The sequence below is a fragment of the Muscardinus avellanarius genome (genome assembly GCF_963383645.1).
Source record: "Muscardinus avellanarius genome assembly, chromosome: 5".
Lineage (NCBI taxonomy): Eukaryota > Metazoa > Chordata > Mammalia > Rodentia > Gliridae > Muscardinus > Muscardinus avellanarius.
In genome coordinates this window covers 48124995-48143844 of record NC_137790.1, presented here as the reverse complement: position 1 = coordinate 48143844, position 18850 = coordinate 48124995, and the positions used below count along the sequence as shown (strand labels likewise).

Here is an 18850-nt window from a genome sequence, read left to right as displayed (position 1 = left end):
CCCATTAAAAAGTAACTATAGCACTATAACGAGATGCGTTTCTACCAACATATCTCATAAGGCAAATAAAGGCCAGATCTCGTCTTAGGCTTACTTGTCAAAATACTTTAGAAGAGCAAGTGATACAGCAAGTCCCGATCATGAAACCATACAAACTGATTTTTCTTCATGAGATTCTTTCGCTAGCTCAGAGCTATTTGTTTTAAAAGATGATGCTAGAGAATGATGAAGAGTCACAACACCTAGCTTTCTGTTGAGGTCAGAATCTCTTAGTAACTCAGAAGCAATTACAGAGAGCAGGTCTATTTTTTGTTACCTGCATTGTCACCACATTTCTCACCAGAAGAAGGTGGGAAGAATCCTAAATGTGTAATCCAGCTTAAAGTCCCATATAAAGGGAAGTGTAGAGGAAGGTATCATGGTTCTTGAGAAGAAAGACCCTGCGGTATATTAACAGTCATGAAGAAAGACACTGCTCCCCACAGAAGCTTTTAAGAGTTCAAGGATGGATGGGAACTGTGGTTTGCCTGATGATTTGATTGGCAAAGGTCAAATATAGCCCCTCAACTGAAACTCGAGCCCATGGCCTAATTATATCTACAACAGTGAGACTTTTTAGTGCTGCTTAGAAAAATTAACTCTGCCTTGGATTTATGAAGCAATAAAATTTCTCAATACTTATTCTTCTTTCTTTTTGGCTGATAAAAATTAACATCAAAAGAACAACAAGATTTGAAACGGCACAGCCCCTTTTAGAGTGACACAGACCTCTTTCTCCTTCTAACAAAATCCTCGGTATGAATGAGGTTGGAAAGAGCCTTAGTGAGGTGACTGTCCGATGTCTCAGTGGTGCTCCCAGCATCATAGTTCTTCAGGCAAGGGCACAGGCAGTGCACTATCGCCCGGCGGATGTAGCTGTCAAAGACGTAGTAAATGAAAGGGTTGACACAGCTGTTGGCAAATGCCAGAGGCCCACTCACCTCCATGCCCAGCTGAAGGAGGGTTGAGGAAAAGTGGAGTTCTTGCTGCAGCCTAGACACGATAGCCAGGAGCTTGAAAGTATTAAATGGCAGCCAAGAGAAGACAAAGGCAGCCACCACAATAAATATGATCTTTATGGATTTCCTCAGCTTTTTGTTATGCTTTCCTGACTGCTGGTAATGGGCACACAGCTTCCTGGTAATGCAGCAGTAACAGGTCACGATGGTCAGCAGGGGAACAAAAAAGGTGAAGATTAAGGCTACCAGGGCCCAGGTCAGTTTAACAGTGGTGGCCGTCTTCTCTGCACAGTAGGGCTTACCATCAATCAGCGTGAGCTCCCTGGACAGGGCAGTAGGCAACCCCAGGAGGCAGGAGGCACACCAAACACAGGCGCAGGCTCTGTAGGCACAGTCTCTCCTTCGGAACTTTCTGGACGCAGCTGGGTACATGATGGCCAGGTAGCGGTCCACGCTCATGCAAGTGAGCAAGAAGACATTGCAGTGCATGTTGACCGAGATCACATATGAGCTGCCTGTACACAGGAAAGAGCCCGTCCTCCACAGTCCTAGAGATGCTTCCTTATCCACCCAGAGAGGCAGCGTGACCAGGAAAATGAAGTCGGAGGCAGCCAGGTTGATGATAAAGATGTCGATTAATCTGCGGCTGCCAGTTTTGAAATGCAGTGAGGCAATGAGGATGAGGTTCCCCAACACTCCGGTCAGGAACACAGCCGAGTAAAAGATGGGAAGGAAGACAGATATGTAAGGAATGTGGAAGTGGGTCTCCTTGGTGTTAGGGCTCCAGCTTGAAGTATAGTAATAATCCAAATAGACTGAGGTCACTTCTGGGTCCATCACCGAAGATCAGATGCCAAATTTGGTACTAGGAAGTCTGGATATGAATTGTAGAAATCTGGAAGGGAGCTTCTTTTATATAGTGCCGCCTCCCCACCCCTTGCTTTAAAGATTTTGGACAAGCATGAAAACAGATTAAAAGAGCTGTTTCTACCAATCTTCAGAGAAAGCCCACAAGGCACACCTCTCTGATTGGTGTTGGTTGGTTGTGGTTGTGGTTTTCTTCATTTGCACTTGTTCATGAAGCTGAGTTGCTTTTTGACTTTTTTGTGTGTGTGGTACTGGGGATGGAACCCAGGGGCATTCTACCTCCGAGCTATACCCAAAGCCATATTTTTTATTCTTTATTTTGAAACAGGGTCTCAGTAAGTTGTGGAGGGCCTCACTAAGTAGCTGAGGCTGGTTGCGAACTTGTGATCCTCCTATCTCAGCCTCCCAAGTCCTGGGATTAGAAGAGTGTGCTACCACACCGGGCACTTTTTGACTTCTTTATTCAAGGTATTTGATTTGTTTTTTTAAATCTAGAAATTTTAATGAACCAACCTTTTAAAATTCTCACCTCCTTTAAAGACTTTTCCTTTTCAGACACTACATTCTCTTGATCTAGCCTTCTGTTTCACCTTTAAGATCCTGTTTACTAGCTGGGTGTGGTGGCATGTAATCCAGTACTTGGAAAGGAACACAGGTTTGAGATTACCCTCAGCAACTCAGTGAGACTTTCAGCAACCTAGTGAGACCCTCTTTCAAAACAAAAAATAAAATAAAGCAAGAGGCATAGCTCAGATGTAGAATACTCCTGGGTTCAATTTCTAGTACCACCCCCCCCCAGAAAAAAGATAGTGTTTTATTTTAAAACTTGTAAGATTAAGTTGATAAAGATATTCTTTTTTATTTATAATATTAGTGATATATGAAGAATATTAGTTTCTTGCTACATAAAAAGTGAATTGGAAATTTCCCAAGTCATACCAATTTATGCCTATGGCAGACATAATTGCAATTAGGGCATGGCATTTTTAACTTTTGTTTCACATATAATCAACTCTGCTTCATTCAATAACTTTTAAAAAATTCCCCAAAGACTGGCATCATGACTTGATATTTTATATTTATTTCTTATTTTCTTATAGATTAGGAGGTTTTCTCACTATTAACCCTCCATCAGACTGCAGCCTGCCTTTGATCTTCCCTTTGTAACACTACATTTTTTTAATTATTTCTTTTTCTTATTTTTTATTATAGCTAGTATAGCACCTTGCACATAGTTGGTTTTTTAGAAGTATTAGTTTATTAGATTGCTTAAGAAAATTCTCATTTCTATAAGCCGATGTAAGTAGCAGGGATTCATTTGTTTGGGTCAAACTGACTGCATTGATGTTATTTATGAAGCTTATAAACACATGTAAGAATCATGAAATCTGGTATTTTTACCTTCTTACCTGCTACTGTAATTCAATCAGTGAGGTTCCTTTTTGTTAAAAGTTAACATTTTAGATTAGGAGATTTTCTCACTATTAACCCTCCATCAGACTGCAGCCTGCCTTTGATCTTCCCTTTGTAACACTACATTTTTGTAGTGGTTATTTTATTTTATTTTTAGCTTTTGAGCCATGACTTTTCATTAAGTACCTCTACACATCAGCAAACTTCACTTTGGGAATCCTTGACCTGGCAGATGTAGATACCTTCATTAAGTGACATCATAATGGAGCTGCCAGCATAGGGATTCTAAAAAAAAAGATTTTTGGTAAAATCAAAACACTCAAGAAGACGACTAACACAGAAAGAATTTTTTTCCTCCTTCTTTCTTCCTTCCTTCCTTCCTTCCTTTCTTTCTTTCTTTCTTGCTTTCTTGCTTTCTTGCTTTCTTTCTCTCTCTCTTTCTCTCTCTCTCTCTTCTTTTTTTCAATATCAGGGATTGAACCTTGAACCCAGGGTCAATCTACCTCTAAGCTATACCCCAACCTTTTTTTTTTTTTTTTTTTTTTTTTACTTTTTATTCTGAAACAGGGTTTCTAGGGCTAGTCTCAAACATTCGATCCTCCTCTCTCAGCCTCCCAAGTACTGAGATTATAGGTTTGTGCCACCACTCTTAGCTCACAGAAAGGATTCTACCATAGGTTTTTCACATTTATTGCCTTGTGTATTATGATGACCAAAGTAACATTTAACAAAATTTGAAATTCACTCAATTGATTTCAATTTGTTACTGGCCAAAGTGGCTCATGGCTTTTTTGGACTTCACGATCCAAGCTTCTCTCCTCCCTTCCATCTCATTTAATGTCTAAGATTCCCGTTTCAGGTTGATATTACCATTGCACAAAGGAATGTATGTGTGTAGCAGACAAAAATATAATTGTTAAACACCCAAACTCCTTCATGTGAATGTCCATTTCTTCATAATTGGTATATTTAAAAGAATGTTACTGCTTGTCATACTCTTTCTCACTCATCTTAGTTACAGGCGAGAGAGGCAAAACCAGGGAAGGGTGAGAGTTGCCTTGACCTGGGGCAACCCCACGAGGTTACTCTGGAGTTGACTGATGGGCTTGGCCTTCCTTTCTTATCCTTGGCTTCTCTGTGCTATCCATTAATTTTATGGTGTGTGGGGGGGAGGGGACACTGGGCATATCTTTCACTAAATATAGACTGCAGATCAGAGGAACTAATTAACAGCACTGACATTTCTGGGACAGAAATTTTTCCTACTGGGTAAGCCTTAATTATTTATTAGCATAATCCATTTTTCAAATTCAAAGTAGGACAATATTTACTTAAAAACATCAACAGAATAATACAAAATAAACACTGACTCTATGTGTATGTGATCAAGTACTAATCATATATATTCTTTATTTTGTAAATGTACTTAAATTGTAGTATCAGAATTTTGCAATCAGAGGCTCTTTGGGTGTTTGAGAACATAAGACTGTTTCTGGGTCCAAGAATTTGTTTATTCTTTAGATATGTTTCATGAATTCTACATGAAAGTATAAAATGTAAACTAGTTCATGCTCAGACTCTAGAGAAAAACATTTGGTTATGCATTCATTCAGTATGCCTTTAATTGTCTTTCAAGTTTCTAATGTTGCTTGGCTGGTGATGTAAACAATTTCAAATAAATCTGGGTTTCTAAGAAAGCCATCAAAGCAATTGTAGACAAAGTGGCTTGTTTTAACATATATGGCTAATTTAAAGTGTAATATGTGGTGTAAAATGCCAAAATATGAAAATATCCATCAGGGACCAATGGTATTTTGAGACCTGCAGTAGGTAACAAATTAACCCGTTGAAGCCAAAAGGGGAACACAGCATGGTTCTGGGCTTTTAGTAACTCAGAGTACAATGCTGGCATGAGGGAGAACCTGCCTATATGCCAGCTAAAGTAGGGGATGTCATAGTTTTGAGTGCAATGGTCATGTTTAGGGCTTTGTATGCCCCTTGAAATACACAAATAGTAAGAATACAATAGTCACTTGTGGATAGATAAAACTCAGGAGCAATATTTTACCCAATAACCATGTGAAAAGGTGGTAGAAACACGGTGCTGACAATAAAAGGAAAAGTTGATATTAGTAACTGAATTACAGCAGGGATGCTCACCTCTTAAGAGTTGTTTTCCAAGAAAAATCTACTCCCCACTTTCCTCCCCAACACATGACAGAATTAATGCATCTGCCTTTGAACCCTCAAAGGCAGAGTCTGGGTATCTGACTCCCTGAGCGGATTATGAGTAGCTTGAAGGCAGAGCCCAATTGTTCTCTCTCCACTTGACTCTAGCAGACAGCAATTTCCTATCTAAAGTCCAATTTTGGAGTTTGAAAGTCATTGTTTCGGACCTGTGGACACAAGACCACATTACCCACGTTAGGGTCACCCAGGATGCCTATGGAATTGTAGATTCACAAACCCTGTACTAGGTCTATTGAATCAGAATCTCTGGGGATGAAGTTTAGCACTCTCTTTTTAACAACTATCTAAAGTGAATATCACACACATTGAAGTCTAGAACCCATGTTCATATTTACTAAATTAACCAACATGATTTATTATACCTCTTATGCTTTGTTATTACTTTGGTCATTGTTTTTTGAAAAAGTTTAAAAATTACCTCAAAATTTGAATTTTGTAAATGTCTTATAGCCTGAATCTCATGACATTTTAGGAATTAATTTGGATTTCTGGACCTACATATTCTCTTTCCAATTCCTGAGATATATTCAGAACTGGACCAAATGTTGAAGATGAGAAGAGAGTTAGGGTTTCTTCACTGAGGAATTTGTTCAAGCAAATATATTATCTTCTCTTCTATGGCTGAAGTTATGGCTTGCAGCCTCTGCACTACAGAGGGAAAGACATTGTAATAACAGAGCTACTCCAGTTAGGTTTTGATTCATGACATTATGATTATGGTACTTCTGTTTCTTTCTCATCAGCCAACTATGACCCCATAACAAGGTGGAGATTATATCATCAGATTAAATGCAAATGGCATAGCAGAAAGAAATCCCCTAGATATAAAGCTTTTTGTTCATAATTCTCTAAAGATATATTCTAGGATAAATGACAAGTAGCATGAAAGGAAACTGTTTCTCATGAATCTAATCTGGAAGGCCATGTGTATATTTTTATTTGTTAGAAAGATATACTCTCATCTTTTGCTTACATGAGTATCACAAAGTCACAAAGTACGTAGTCATTTAAGTAGTCCAGTTTAAGAAAATTGCTTATAATTTAGGAGTTTAATCTTTGTTCTTACAGTTACTTGGAGAATTTAATATATAAAGTAATACTGTATTGTGCCAACTTAAATGGCATGAATTTCCTGTTAGCAGTGTGATCCCCAAAACTTAATTTACTGGATTATTTCCCATGTTAACTCATATTTAAATAGATGGTAATGATGTTATTATTCTAAGAACATATACTTTAGGCTTCTTTGTAAGAATAGAGTTAATCTGAATTTATGTCATGCATAACAAAAATTCTTTATTTATGCTGGTGTCCCTGGCAACCCAGCACAGTGTCTGGCATGCAATAATGGCCAATATATGTGTGCAGACATGGGCTGAATCATGCTTGAAATCTGAGTCCATACCAATGAATAGGGAATTTTCATAAACTTGGACAGCTTTCACTTTCTTTTCCATCCTGTGACCTTCTTCACAACATAAACTAATATGAAGAGATGTTTCCAAGTCAACAATGGCATATTTTTTTAGTTAATTTATTCTAACATTTGAACATAGTATATCTAGCTAGATATAAAAATTGCTCTACTCTGGGCTTATAACACAGATGATGTGATGAGAAGAAATTAAGTCCTCTTTTTGTAGTTTGCAAATAACTAATCAAATTAATCAATCTTATTAGTTCCATATCTGCAATAAAATTACCTTTTGCAAAGATTTTTTTGTCTCAACATTCATACCTATAACTCTATACTCATACATGACAATTAGAAGAAAGCACAAGATTTTTTCTTCTATAATTTTTAACTTTCCCATGTTGGCTGTTCATGTCTGAAACAGCAAGGGTTGTGTTGCTGTATCTTTTTTAATCAGGATGAAGATAGCTGTTCTTCTTTCCCTCTGTCCATCTGCATTTCCATTGTCTCTGCCGCTTATATATTGCCTGACCTGGAGGTTTGGGGGACACAAATTCCCTCATGAAACTTGAATGTTATGAATCCATGACAACCATACTTTGTAGTTATAGACTTCTTTCAGTAGAATTATGAATTTATTAGAATTAGAACCTATTATAAATCTATTAGAATGATTAATCTATTAGAGCTTCAAGTGATATTACTAATTATCAGTATAACCATTTTCCTAATGAGGTCACTGGATAGGATCTAGAAAGAGATCATTTACTAAGAACCACTGTGATGATTTTAAAATAAAGGACAAAATTCGAATGCAAATTTCTTACATACATACATTCATTCATTCACTATTCTTCAGAAGCATGGCCATCCAAACAATTATAGTTTGTTATGTAATAAGGCACTGGACAGGAATTATTTTTTTTTAATTTTTTTTCAGGTCTAGGGATGGAACCCAGGAGCTACACCCCCTGCCCTGTTTTTTATTCTTTATTTTGAAACCGGGTCTCACTGATTTGCAGAGGGCCTCACTCACTAAGTAGCTGAGGCTGTCCACGTACCCTCCGGTTTCAGCCTCCCAAATGCTGGGATTACAAGCGTGCGCCACCATGCCCGGCTGACAGGAATTCTTAAATGAATGGAGTCATTTTAGATGGAGTTTCAATTTGATTTATCCTTGATTGATTATTTTGCCATCATTTTATATTGAATATGTACAAGGAAATTCAAAGACTGATAAAGTTTTTTGAGCATGGTTTTAGATGGAACTCAGAGCTTACATCTCTGCTTTTCTCAGCTCTGAACTCTGAAGCTCATAAAGAAAACAACTAGGAGAAAATATCTGCAAAAAACCATAATGTGGATACATCATGCTTAGTATAATTTTTAGGTCCTATCAATGAGCAATTAAAATAGAATAATATTTGAGCATGTTAAGGAATTTCATATTGAAGACAATTCTTAAGTGAAGAGTTGTTTCATAAGCACAAAATAAAAACAAGTTATAATATCTGAATGTCTGATTTTTATTGAGTGTACATAAAATATATTGTCACTGTAACATCTTCTTGCTGAACTAGAAAAGTCATTAACAGCCGGGCGTGGTGGCGCACGCTTGTAATCCCCCCGCTTGGGAGGCGGAGACAAGAGGATGACGCAGGTTCGAAGCCAGCCGCACTGGTGTAAGAGACCCTGTTTCAAAAATATAAAATAGGTCTGGGAGTGTAGCCCAGAGGTAGAAGGGCTTCCAGGAACCCCAGTACCACCAAAAAAAAAAAAAAAGAAGAAAAGAAAAGTCATTAACAAATTAAAGAGAAGCCTCATTTGTTTTTACTTCTAAACCTAAATTCCATAATCTGTACATGTTTGCATTAAGTCATCTTTAACATTTGTATGTTTTATATATATAGTCATATATATTAGACATATATACATATATTTGACTAGCTATTATATCCCGAATAGCAGAAAACTGAAGAAGAAATTTACCTCCATTAATTTATTAAGGATTTACTTTATCTACCTACTCAAGTTAGCATAAATAGAAATTAGAAAACACCAAAGATCCAAAGATGCAGAGATAAACCAGAACATGGTCGTGTGGTTGGTGGAACTGGGTGTGAGGAGGCAGTTCAGGTTTTCTTCTGTGCTGCGGTGGTCAGGATGGTCAAAACCTCAAACATACAGACACTTCCACACCCATACTAAGGTGGTGACTATAGTGTGTCCTGAAAGTTTTTAGGCATTCTGTAGAGTTGAAGGGTGAAAACATGATTCTCCTTTGCAGATACCCCCAAAACATCTACCTCCTGAGTTATGATGACTCAAATGGGACATGAGTTCAGGCCATGGAATTTTGTGAGCGGGGCTGAACAAGGACAGCACAAATGCTGCCCTGGCAAATCTTTACCACTCACTTGGCAGTTAGTCCAGAGGTTTAGAAACCAGCTGAAGCAAGCAGGAACATCTACATTTGTAAATGGCCTATTTTCAGCCTCCTGGGAAGGGGGATCTAGATGTTCTAAAAAGCTGTGAATATTGACCTTACTCAACCAATATAGGCAATCATCAAATATTTGCATATAATAATAATTCAGTAATTCTTTACTGAGCCCCAGATCCTGTGCTGAGCATTTTATGTATTTTTTTCATGTAATTATCATAATGATCATGTGGAATAGATGGTATTGTCACAAACATCCATTTTGGACAAAAAGACAATCAAGGCTTAAAGAAGGTTAAGTACATTTTCAAAAAATCACAAAACCAGTTGACTTATTCCAATGTTCAAGTTAACAAGTTAGTTACTCTCTGGGCCTCAGTTTCCCCTATCTGACGGGGGAACTGAGGTTCGCTTCTTTTTCTTTCCATTTCCCTTTCTTCTAGGTTTATTGTCCATGTGACTGTGGTAGAGAGGTAGATCCAAAAGAAAGGGGCTTTCTAGTGAGCGTCCAAGGATGGACATTTCGTGGGCACTGTGAGGTCTGGTCATGAGGCCATGCCAAAGTAGGACCAAGAACAAAGAGATAAAGAGAAACACCCCTGGCCACTGCCCTGCCTGGAGGTGACTGGCCACTAGCACACCAACCAGTGGTTTACATGACTACTCCTGAAAACCCTCCTCTTCCTTGCTCCACAAAATGTCCCTAGCCTGTAGAGAGAAGAGCTTTCTAACTCTTGTTAGAAGAGCTTTCTAACTCCCTGTCAGATGCCTCCTTCCAGGTTTTATTTCTAAATAAAGCCTGTTCCCTGCTATCAGGCCAGGTTTTCTTTGACCCCATATACTGCAACGCATTTTTGATGCTTGAATGCAGTCCTGACTCTTACTAATCATATGCCTGTGTGCCCCTACCACATTTTTTAGCTGGTAACTTTGACCAACTTTTTTTTTAAGATGATATATATATATATATATATATATATATATATATATACAAACACAGAGTCCTATTTGAATATTATATCCATCTATTAGCTTTATATATTGGGTATGAATATCAGTTCACCACCTCAGGTAAAAGAAATTTAACTACAATTAGAAGAAGACATATCATGACATCAGTCCATTAGGGTGGTGGAAATTTAATCTCAGCTTGGGTCTCCATCTTCATCCTGTACAGTGGCTAAATTCCAAGGCATTAGGAAGTGGAGAGGGACCCAAGGAGCCGTGCTGTTCCCTGAGTCTGCTTTCTCTGTAGGTAATGGTTGAAAAACCTACTATTTGCTGGTCCCAGGCTGCATTCATGTGTCCACTCATATTACTGAGAAGATGTCCTCATGCTCCTTATCTCTCCTATGTGTTGGTCTGTGCCACTTTGGGATTCTGCCAGAGAGAAGTGCATCACCAGATGTAGCTCCTGGACCTTGGACCAGAACTGTGAACTGAAGAAAAAAATAAAAAGAAAGAAAAAAAGGAAAAAAAAAGTCCCCGTTTCCTGTCTGTGAATTTCTGTGCAATACTTGAGGGTTTAGAATCATTTTGTTGCTTGAGTGCCACACAGTCATCTGTAATCTCCAATGCTTTTGGTGACCTTATCTGCTCAGGTGATGTTCCCTAAAATTCAGTTTTTCTCATGCTGTTTTCCAATATTTTAAAATAACACCATACTTCAGTATTTAATACTTTTAAAATCAGCTGAAATTTATTTTTTTAAAACAGCATTACCACAATAGAAGAATTGCTTGTCATAAATAGAAGGCATCCACAAACACAAATTTTATGTAACCTAATTAATGTTAGATTCTAGAAGCATACTATACCTTTCAAGACACATCCTTCCTAGTCTAAACTTGAGCAATCAAATCAGTAAGATTATCTGCTCCAATGAGAGTATGACTGTGGAAGAGGGAGGAAAATAAGAGGTTGACATTTCCCAAGTAGAGGCCCATTGCTGTTCATCTATACAGTGTTTTTATTTATTTTGAAACTGGTGATTAAACTTTGGGGTACTCTACCTCCTAGCTACACCCCAGCTCCCCCTTTAAGCAGGGTGGCTAAATTCTCCTGTCTCAGCCTCCCAAGTACTGAGATTATAGGTGCTCACGACACCTTTTAATTTTTAATTTCTTTTATTTTAGTGATACTGGAGATTGAACCCAGAGACATTCTACCTCCGGGCTAACTACCCTCCACCCCGCCCTTTTAATTTTTTTTTGTTTTGAACTAAGGTCTAGGCAGATTGTTGAAAGTCTCTAAATTGCTGAGGCTGGTCTTGAGCCTGAGATCCTCCTGTCTCAGCCTCTCAAGTACTGGGATTACAGGTGAGCATCATCACTTCCATCTTATTATTATTTTTTAAATTTGAAACATGGTCTCCCTAAATTACCTGTGCACTGGCCTGGAACATGCCATCCTCCTGTGTCAGCCTCCCAAAGACGGGATTAAAGGCATGCATCACCGTATTTATTTTTAGAGGTAGGGTGGTGTGATAGGGTGAGCACAGGACTGACGATCAGACCTCAGTAATATAGGTCACAATCATTGGCTAGCGGTTGCTAGAGACAGGCGACCTTAGTTTTCAGACCAAGACGTTTCTCCGCAAACTGCAAGAGCCCGCGGTCCTGGGCTTACCGCCTGGCCTCGGCGCCGAACTACAACCCCCACAATGCGCCGCGCGGCGCCCGGCATGCCCTTCGCCGCTGCCGGACGCTTTCCCTTGGCGCGTCCTACAACTCCCACAAGCCCCTTCGGCCCGGGGCCGGGGCCCTGCCCGGGGTGGAGGCGGAGGCGGAGGCGCGGGAGTTATGGAGGGGGCGGGCTCTGCAGGGAAGTGCGTCAGAGGAGGCGCGGGGAGAGTAGGGCGCTGTGGTTCGAGCTGGAGGGCGAAGCCGGCGGAGTAGGAGGATGGGCGGTGAGTGAGCTGGCGCCGGCTGGGGTCGCGCAGCGGCCGTTCTGCGGCGCCGGGCGGTTGCGGAGGCGCGGGCCGGGCTGGGCGCGGACCCGGCTTTCGGGGCTCCCGGGGCTCGGGGCCGGCTTTTGGGGCTCCGGGCCGGGAGGGCCGGGCTTTCGGGGCTCCCGGGCACCCAGGGATCCTGGGGCCCCCGGCTTGGGCGGGCTGCGACCTGGACCCGAGGGCGCGCTGAGCCGCCCCGCCCCGCCCGGCCGCAGGTGCCCGCACCTCCCGAGGTCACTGCAGAGCACCGGGGTGCAAGGAGATTTAAAAAAAAAAAAAAAAATCAAATCAGGATACAAGCCCAACTCGATGAGTTGTCGGTAATGATCGTAATTGCCCCGATGGTTCCTGAGTCACTTCCCATCTTCCGAGCTCAGCAGCCCCAGCTCGCGAGCCTGTGTCCTGCACCTTCGTAGTCTCTGCACTGGGTATTGACTCAGCGGGATCAGCCTGAGGCATTTTCCGCGGCCATTGACTACAGCCCGGGAGCCCTGTCCGCGCCCAGGAGTGTTCATATTTTGTCTGATTCGGAGTTTCTGTCGCTCGGAAGGGATCATTTAGTTTTTAATTGGATACATGTTCTACTTTTAGGATTTAAGGAGAGAACGAGGTTCCAGTCTAGGAGGTTCAGAGTATAAGGAAACGAGCAGTAGACAGGAGTGAAGGATTTGGCGGTGTAAAGAAGCTTGGCTTAGCCTTAATGAGTTGGGGGGGGGGTGTTGCTATCTAGCAGTATTATATGTTATTGTTCTCTTTCTATTCCGTAGACCTATGACTGTCTTTCCCTCTGGGTTAACATCTTCAACTCTGGCTTCCAAACAGCTCCTGACTTTTGCCCTTCTTTTCTTTTGGGAGGTTTTCTTCTTCAGAGAGAACTGGGAGGAGCTGATTTCCACTGCCTCCTTTTTCCAGTGTCTTTTCCCGCACGCAGATCCAGAACACTTAATGCTCTGTACTTGAGTAAAAATTCAGGCTGTAATTAAAAGTGTGTACACGGTACACTTCTGGCCATGGGCATGTCAGTTATTTGTATCTGTAATGTGTATGTCCATTTCAGTGTTGTCTGTTTTAGTATGCAGGTGATAGACTAGAGAACAAGACTTCTGTCTCCGTAGCATCCTGGGTACGTGAGCATTCAATAAGTACTTTCATGAGAATGAGTTTTGTTTTAAACTTAAGAATGTTTGCCTTTTAAAAAATCTCTTAATGACTATATATTACTTTAAAGAAACAAGGGATGGGAAATGGGGTACAGGTGAGGTAATTGCTTGCAATATTTGTTTTTATTTTTTCTTCAAGTCTTAACTATCTTCTTTCAACTTTTACACAGAGCAGTCTGAATGCCAGAATGGATAACCGTTTTGCTACAGCATTTGTAATTGCATGTGTGCTTAGCCTCATTTCCACCATCTACATGGCAGCCTCAATTGGCACAGACTTCTGGTATGAATATCGGAGTCCAATTCAAGAAAACGCCAGTGATTTGAATAAAAGCATCTGGGAAGACTTCATCAGTGATGAGGCAGATGAAAAGACTTACAATGATGCACTTTTTCGATATAATGGCACAGTGGGATTGTGGAGACGGTGTATTACCATACCCAAAAACACACATTGGTATGCTCCACCAGAAAGGACAGGTATTCCTCTATTTCATCTTCTCTGTACCTACTCAATAATACACAGTGTCCTCATGATTGCCCAATTAAATTTAAGCCCTACCACCTTCTCTCCCCAGCTTCTATTCATTACCATAGTACTCATTAATATTGGTTAGTTAAGTAACTGTCCTTATGTAGGGAAAGTCATTTTAAGTCTTTGTATTTATTTCCTCATTAAAATACTTATTAATCTTATACATGTCATGAGGAAATAATTGGAAAAGTACATTGGAAGAATTTAAATATTTGGTAATTGATAAAAAGACTGGCATACAAAATCAAGTCAGTAAATGTGAGTCATTTGTCCTTTTATGCGTTAGCTATGGTATAGTAGATATTTATCATTTGGCCCTATACTTTAGGGGATATGATTTGACCAACCCTATCTTTAAATCTGTATGTATTTGAGACTATTTATAGCTATTTTCTTTTTTCTTTTTCGGTTTTGGGGGTGAAACCCGGGGATATTCTACCTCCGATCAACACCCCCGCCCCCAGACCTATTTTTTTATTCTTTATTTTGAAACAGGGTCTCACTGAGTTGCAAAGGGCCTCACTAAGTAGCTAAGGTTGGCTATGAACTGCAGTCCTCCTGTCTCAGCCTCCCAAATGCTGGGATTACAAGAGTGCACCACCATGCCCGGCTAGCTATTTTCTTATTGAGTTTTCAGGTTAAAAAATTGTATTATAGGAAAAAAATAAGTTGTTTCTTGAGTTTATTTTATAGGCATTCATATTTAACACTGGATTTTAATTTCCAATTATTAAGCTAAAAAACCTTAGAGATCTTCATAAGGAACAACTTTACAGTTTGTCTTTATTTATGCTAACTTCTTTTGGCATCTTAGCATGGAAGCATTATATTCAAATGATAGCAGAAAGCAATGAGTTACCATACATTAGAAGGATCATAGTATCTCAAAACACACACACTCACACACAAAATAGTATGCAAAGAAATAGGAAAGAGTTGTCAAATTTTGTTGCAAAAAGTTTATTTTCGCATATGAGAGTACAGGGCATTTGATATTGGGGGCTTACCAGTTACTAATTATTTTTCACTCAACAGATATTGATTGGTATTCATTGATTGGTATTTGTGTTATAAAGTCTCATAATCTGGCAAACAATTCCTTTTTGGGAGCTCATATTCTAATAGAGTGATGAGTAATAAACAGGATAAGTACAGCAGTATAAACACAAATAATTTTACAGCTTATGTTAAAAGATGAGATGTGCTGTGGGAAAATAGAGCAAAATAAAGGGGATTTGGAAATATAAGGGGAGGGAAATATTAGTGGGCATAGGTTATGATTTGCAGTAGGACAGTCAAGATAGAAGACACCACTTGCATAAGGATGATGTAGGTAAAGATTGGAGAGAGTTGGCCTTATGGACAATCAGGGTTTTGGTGTGGGGTATGGAGTATCATTGAGGTTGGCAGGAACAGCTACTGCACAGGCCTTATGGCTGGAGCATACCTAAAATGTTCGAGGACCAGCAAAGAAGCCACTGGGCTGAAATGGAGGGAGAGGGGGAAGCTTTGGGTATGCTTTCAGAGATAAACTCTATAGGTTGGAATGGGAAAGCATTGAAGACTCCAAGCATGGTGCCTACAGTAGAAAGCCTCTACAGTAGAGAGGGGTCGTTGAGCAGTGGAGAGACCATCTAGTCAACCTGGCCGTGTTAAAAACAGGTAGGCAGCAGGCTGGGGTGGAAACTAGGGGATTGTTTAGGAGGCATTAATTCAGATGTGCAGTGATTAGGAATCAGACCAGTGTGGTAGGACTGAGTAGCAGCTAGATTCTAGATATATTTTAAAGGAAGAACCTCTAGGCTTTCCTGTTGGGGTATATATGAGCAAGAAGAGTAACTAAAGTTTTTGGTCTGTGGAACTGAAAGAGTAGAATTTGCCACCACCTGTAATGGGGACCATTTTTGGGAGTAGTCCAAAGTTATTTGCCATTGTCCCCTTTTCCTTCTTTCTAGTCTTAATATATCTACTCTGTCATTCATGCCCCTACTTTAAAAAAAATTTCCTCATGTGTCTGTATCCTCGGCCTGCCTCTGAGTACTGGTGGCATCCTTCGGGCATCTGAGAGACCTGTGTGTCACTTGGGGCCAAAGAGATTGCTTACTCTCCTGTAAACATCTTTCTACATCATTTTTTTACTTCAGAGGATAACAACTGAAAGAGATTATTGTAAATTGTTTATAATGAAAACAACAAGCAATCGTTCTTGTTCCAGAGTCATTTGACGTGGTCACAAAATGCATGAGTTTCACACTAAATGAGCAGTTCATGGAGAAATTTGTTGATCCTGGAAACCACAATAGTGGAATTGATCTACTTCGGACCTGTGAGTACTTTGATCTTAGCAGGACAGTTGGGAAGAAAAGGAAATATTGTGTGTTTGGTTGAACCTTTTCTTTGAGGAGGGCATAATGTGTTAGTGGGTAGTGTAAACTTGAAATAGGTTCTCTAATGGTATTCCAGTGAGCTCTTATTAATAATGTATTTTAGAAAGTAGAAACAGCCTGGCATGCTGGTGCATGCTTGTAATCCTAGCATTTGGGAGGTTGAGACAGGAGGATTGCAGTTCCCGGACAACCTCAGCTACTTAGTGAGGCCCTTTGCAACTCAATGAGGCCCTGTTTCAAAATAAAGAATAAAAAAATAGGGCTGGAAGTGTGGTTCAGAGGTAGAATGCTTCTGGGTTCCATCCCCAGTACCACAGAAATTTTAAAAGAATATAAGAAACATACACTTATCAAATTTCAAATGATTTGAAGTTGAAGAAGGTAGCTGATTAAATGTGATTATAGAATCCAGAACTTCAAAAGATGTTATTTAGGAGTCCATTTCGTTAAACGAAAGTTTAGTAGGGAAAAGAATAAATTTTCGTATGTGAGTTAAACACTTCCACTGCCTAAGTTCAAGTAGACGTTTGTGAAAAAAGTTGACCGCTAACTCTAAATGGGCCACTGAGTATCAGGCCTTCTAAGATATGATTCAGTCTTGGGGTGGTAGTAGCAAAGGTGTAAGCATAAAAAAATTAATATTCATACTGTTGTAAGATTTAAGCCTCAGATTTTAGGACCATAGAGACTTAGTTGAACTCACCTGGAAGAAGGACCACATTATTAGAGGAAGCATTGGATAAATTGCAGATATTCAGTTTTGCACTGAGAAAGGAAAGGAAGTTTAATATTAGTAGAGTTGAAGAGACACTAGTTAGAAAAAGGACTTTTTTTTTTTTTTTGCGGGTCTGGGGATAGAACCCAGAGGCATTTGACCTCCAATCTACACCCCTGCCCTATTTTTTATTCTTTTTATTTTGAAACAGGGTCTCACTAAGTTGCGGAGGGTAGCTGAGGCTGTCTGCGAACCGCGATCCTCCAGTCTCAGCCTCCCAAATGCTGGGATTACAAGCGTGCGCCACCACGCCCAGTTGAAAAAGGACTTTTATGAAGCTCCAGAAAGTAAAACCAACAGTAAGCCTTCAGTAACTGCTACCTGTTGGTGCCCTTTTATGTTCTTCATGACAAAGTTAGCAACCTTTTGAACAATGTGCTTTAGCAAAGAGACCTCAATATTAAAATACTTGTAGAAGCCGGGCGTGGTGGCGCATGCTTGTAATCCCCGCGCTTGGGAGGTGGAGACAAGAGGAAGAGGGTCGCGCAGGTTCGAAGCCAGCCGCGCGGGCATAAGAGACCCTGTCTCCAAAAATAAAAAAGTATAAAATAGGTCTGGGAGTGTAGCCCGGAGGTAGAAGGGCTTCTAGGAACCCCAGTACCACCAAAAAAAAAAAAAAAAAAAAACCACTTGTAGAGAAATGACCTAATTAGAATATGAAAGAAATTAACATTGTTGGAAAATGGTCTGATGTCATGGTAACATTTTTATTCTTTCTTTCCTTTTCAAAACCAGATCTTTGGCGTTGCCAGTTCCTTTTACCTTTTGTTAGTCTAGGTTTGATGTGCTTTGGGGCTTTGATTGGACTTTGTGCTTGTATCTGCCGGAGCTTGTATCCCACTATTGCCACAGGCATTCTCCATCTCCTTGCAGGTGGGTCTTGTTATCATACTAAACTTTTAGTTTCTTTCTGTTTGGTAGCAATCAAAGAATTGTAATTCATAAATATGCACATATTACTGCACTGTCATGTTGCCCAAAAGGCTACTTTGCTTGTATCTAGCTGATTTTTTTTTTCCTTATATTTTACCCCAAGGCCTGTGTACACTGGGTTCAGTAAGTTGCTATGTTGCTGGAATCGAACTACTCCACCAGAAACTAGAGCTGCCTGAATCTGTATCTGGTGAATTTGGATGGTCCTTCTGCCTGGCTTGCGTCTCAGCTCCCTTGCAGTTTATGGCTTCTGCTCTCTTCATCTGGGCTGCTCACACCAACCGGAAAGAGTACACCTTAATGAAGGCATATCGTGTGGCATGAATGGAAAGATGTCTGCTTTACAATTGCCATTTTTAATATTTTTTAATATTGATGTTTTACCACCCAGTTTTTAATTTAATTTTTATTTTTTTGTGGACATACATTTTATCCTGAAAATCTATTTTATTTATATACATACACCACTAAATGCACAATACCACTAAAACTGATGTGGTTTGCTGTTTGCTCCGAATGATTCATCTTTCAAACAAACTAATCTAGGTTCAAAGTCTAGACAGAAAGAAATGGATAGCGACTTGGACTCAAATTTCTGAAAGAAAATTGGCAATGAGAGATTGACTCAGAACAAGTTCCTCTAATGTCTGTTAGACTTGGCAGTAAAAGATTAACTGTATCTGTTGAACTAGAAACTTTATTTGGTAAACCTCTTATCACTGTCA

The 18850-nt window shown here is 39.9% G+C and overlaps 2 protein-coding genes across 3 annotated transcripts; one reads left to right on the top strand and one right to left on the bottom strand.

Moving 5' to 3' along the window:
* Positions 1-752: 752 nt before the first annotated feature.
* On the bottom strand, positions 753-1835 carry GPR15 (G protein-coupled receptor 15; the record flags this gene model as incomplete). Its single annotated transcript, XM_080696847.1, has 1 exon — positions 753-1835. The coding sequence occupies one exon, from the start codon at positions 1833-1835 to the stop codon at positions 753-755; it is 1083 nt and encodes a 360-aa protein (XP_080552973.1).
* Positions 1836-13419: 11584 nt separating this feature from the next.
* Positions 13420-18449, top strand: CLDND1 (claudin domain containing 1; the record flags this gene model as incomplete). 2 transcript variants are annotated; one of them, XM_080696263.1, is made up of 5 exons in its annotated part: positions 13420-13458; positions 13666-13975; positions 16246-16356; positions 17928-18065; positions 18229-18449. In XM_080696263.1, the coding sequence occupies exons 2-5, from the start codon at positions 13684-13686 to the stop codon at positions 18447-18449; spliced, it is 762 nt and encodes a 253-aa protein (XP_080552389.1). In that variant the 5' UTR covers positions 13420-13458; positions 13666-13683. The 2 variants fall into 2 exon arrangements, with proteins under 2 accessions (XP_080552389.1, XP_080552390.1); XM_080696264.1 differs by lacking the exon at positions 17928-18065.
* Between the last annotated feature and the right edge of the window lie 401 nt (positions 18450-18850).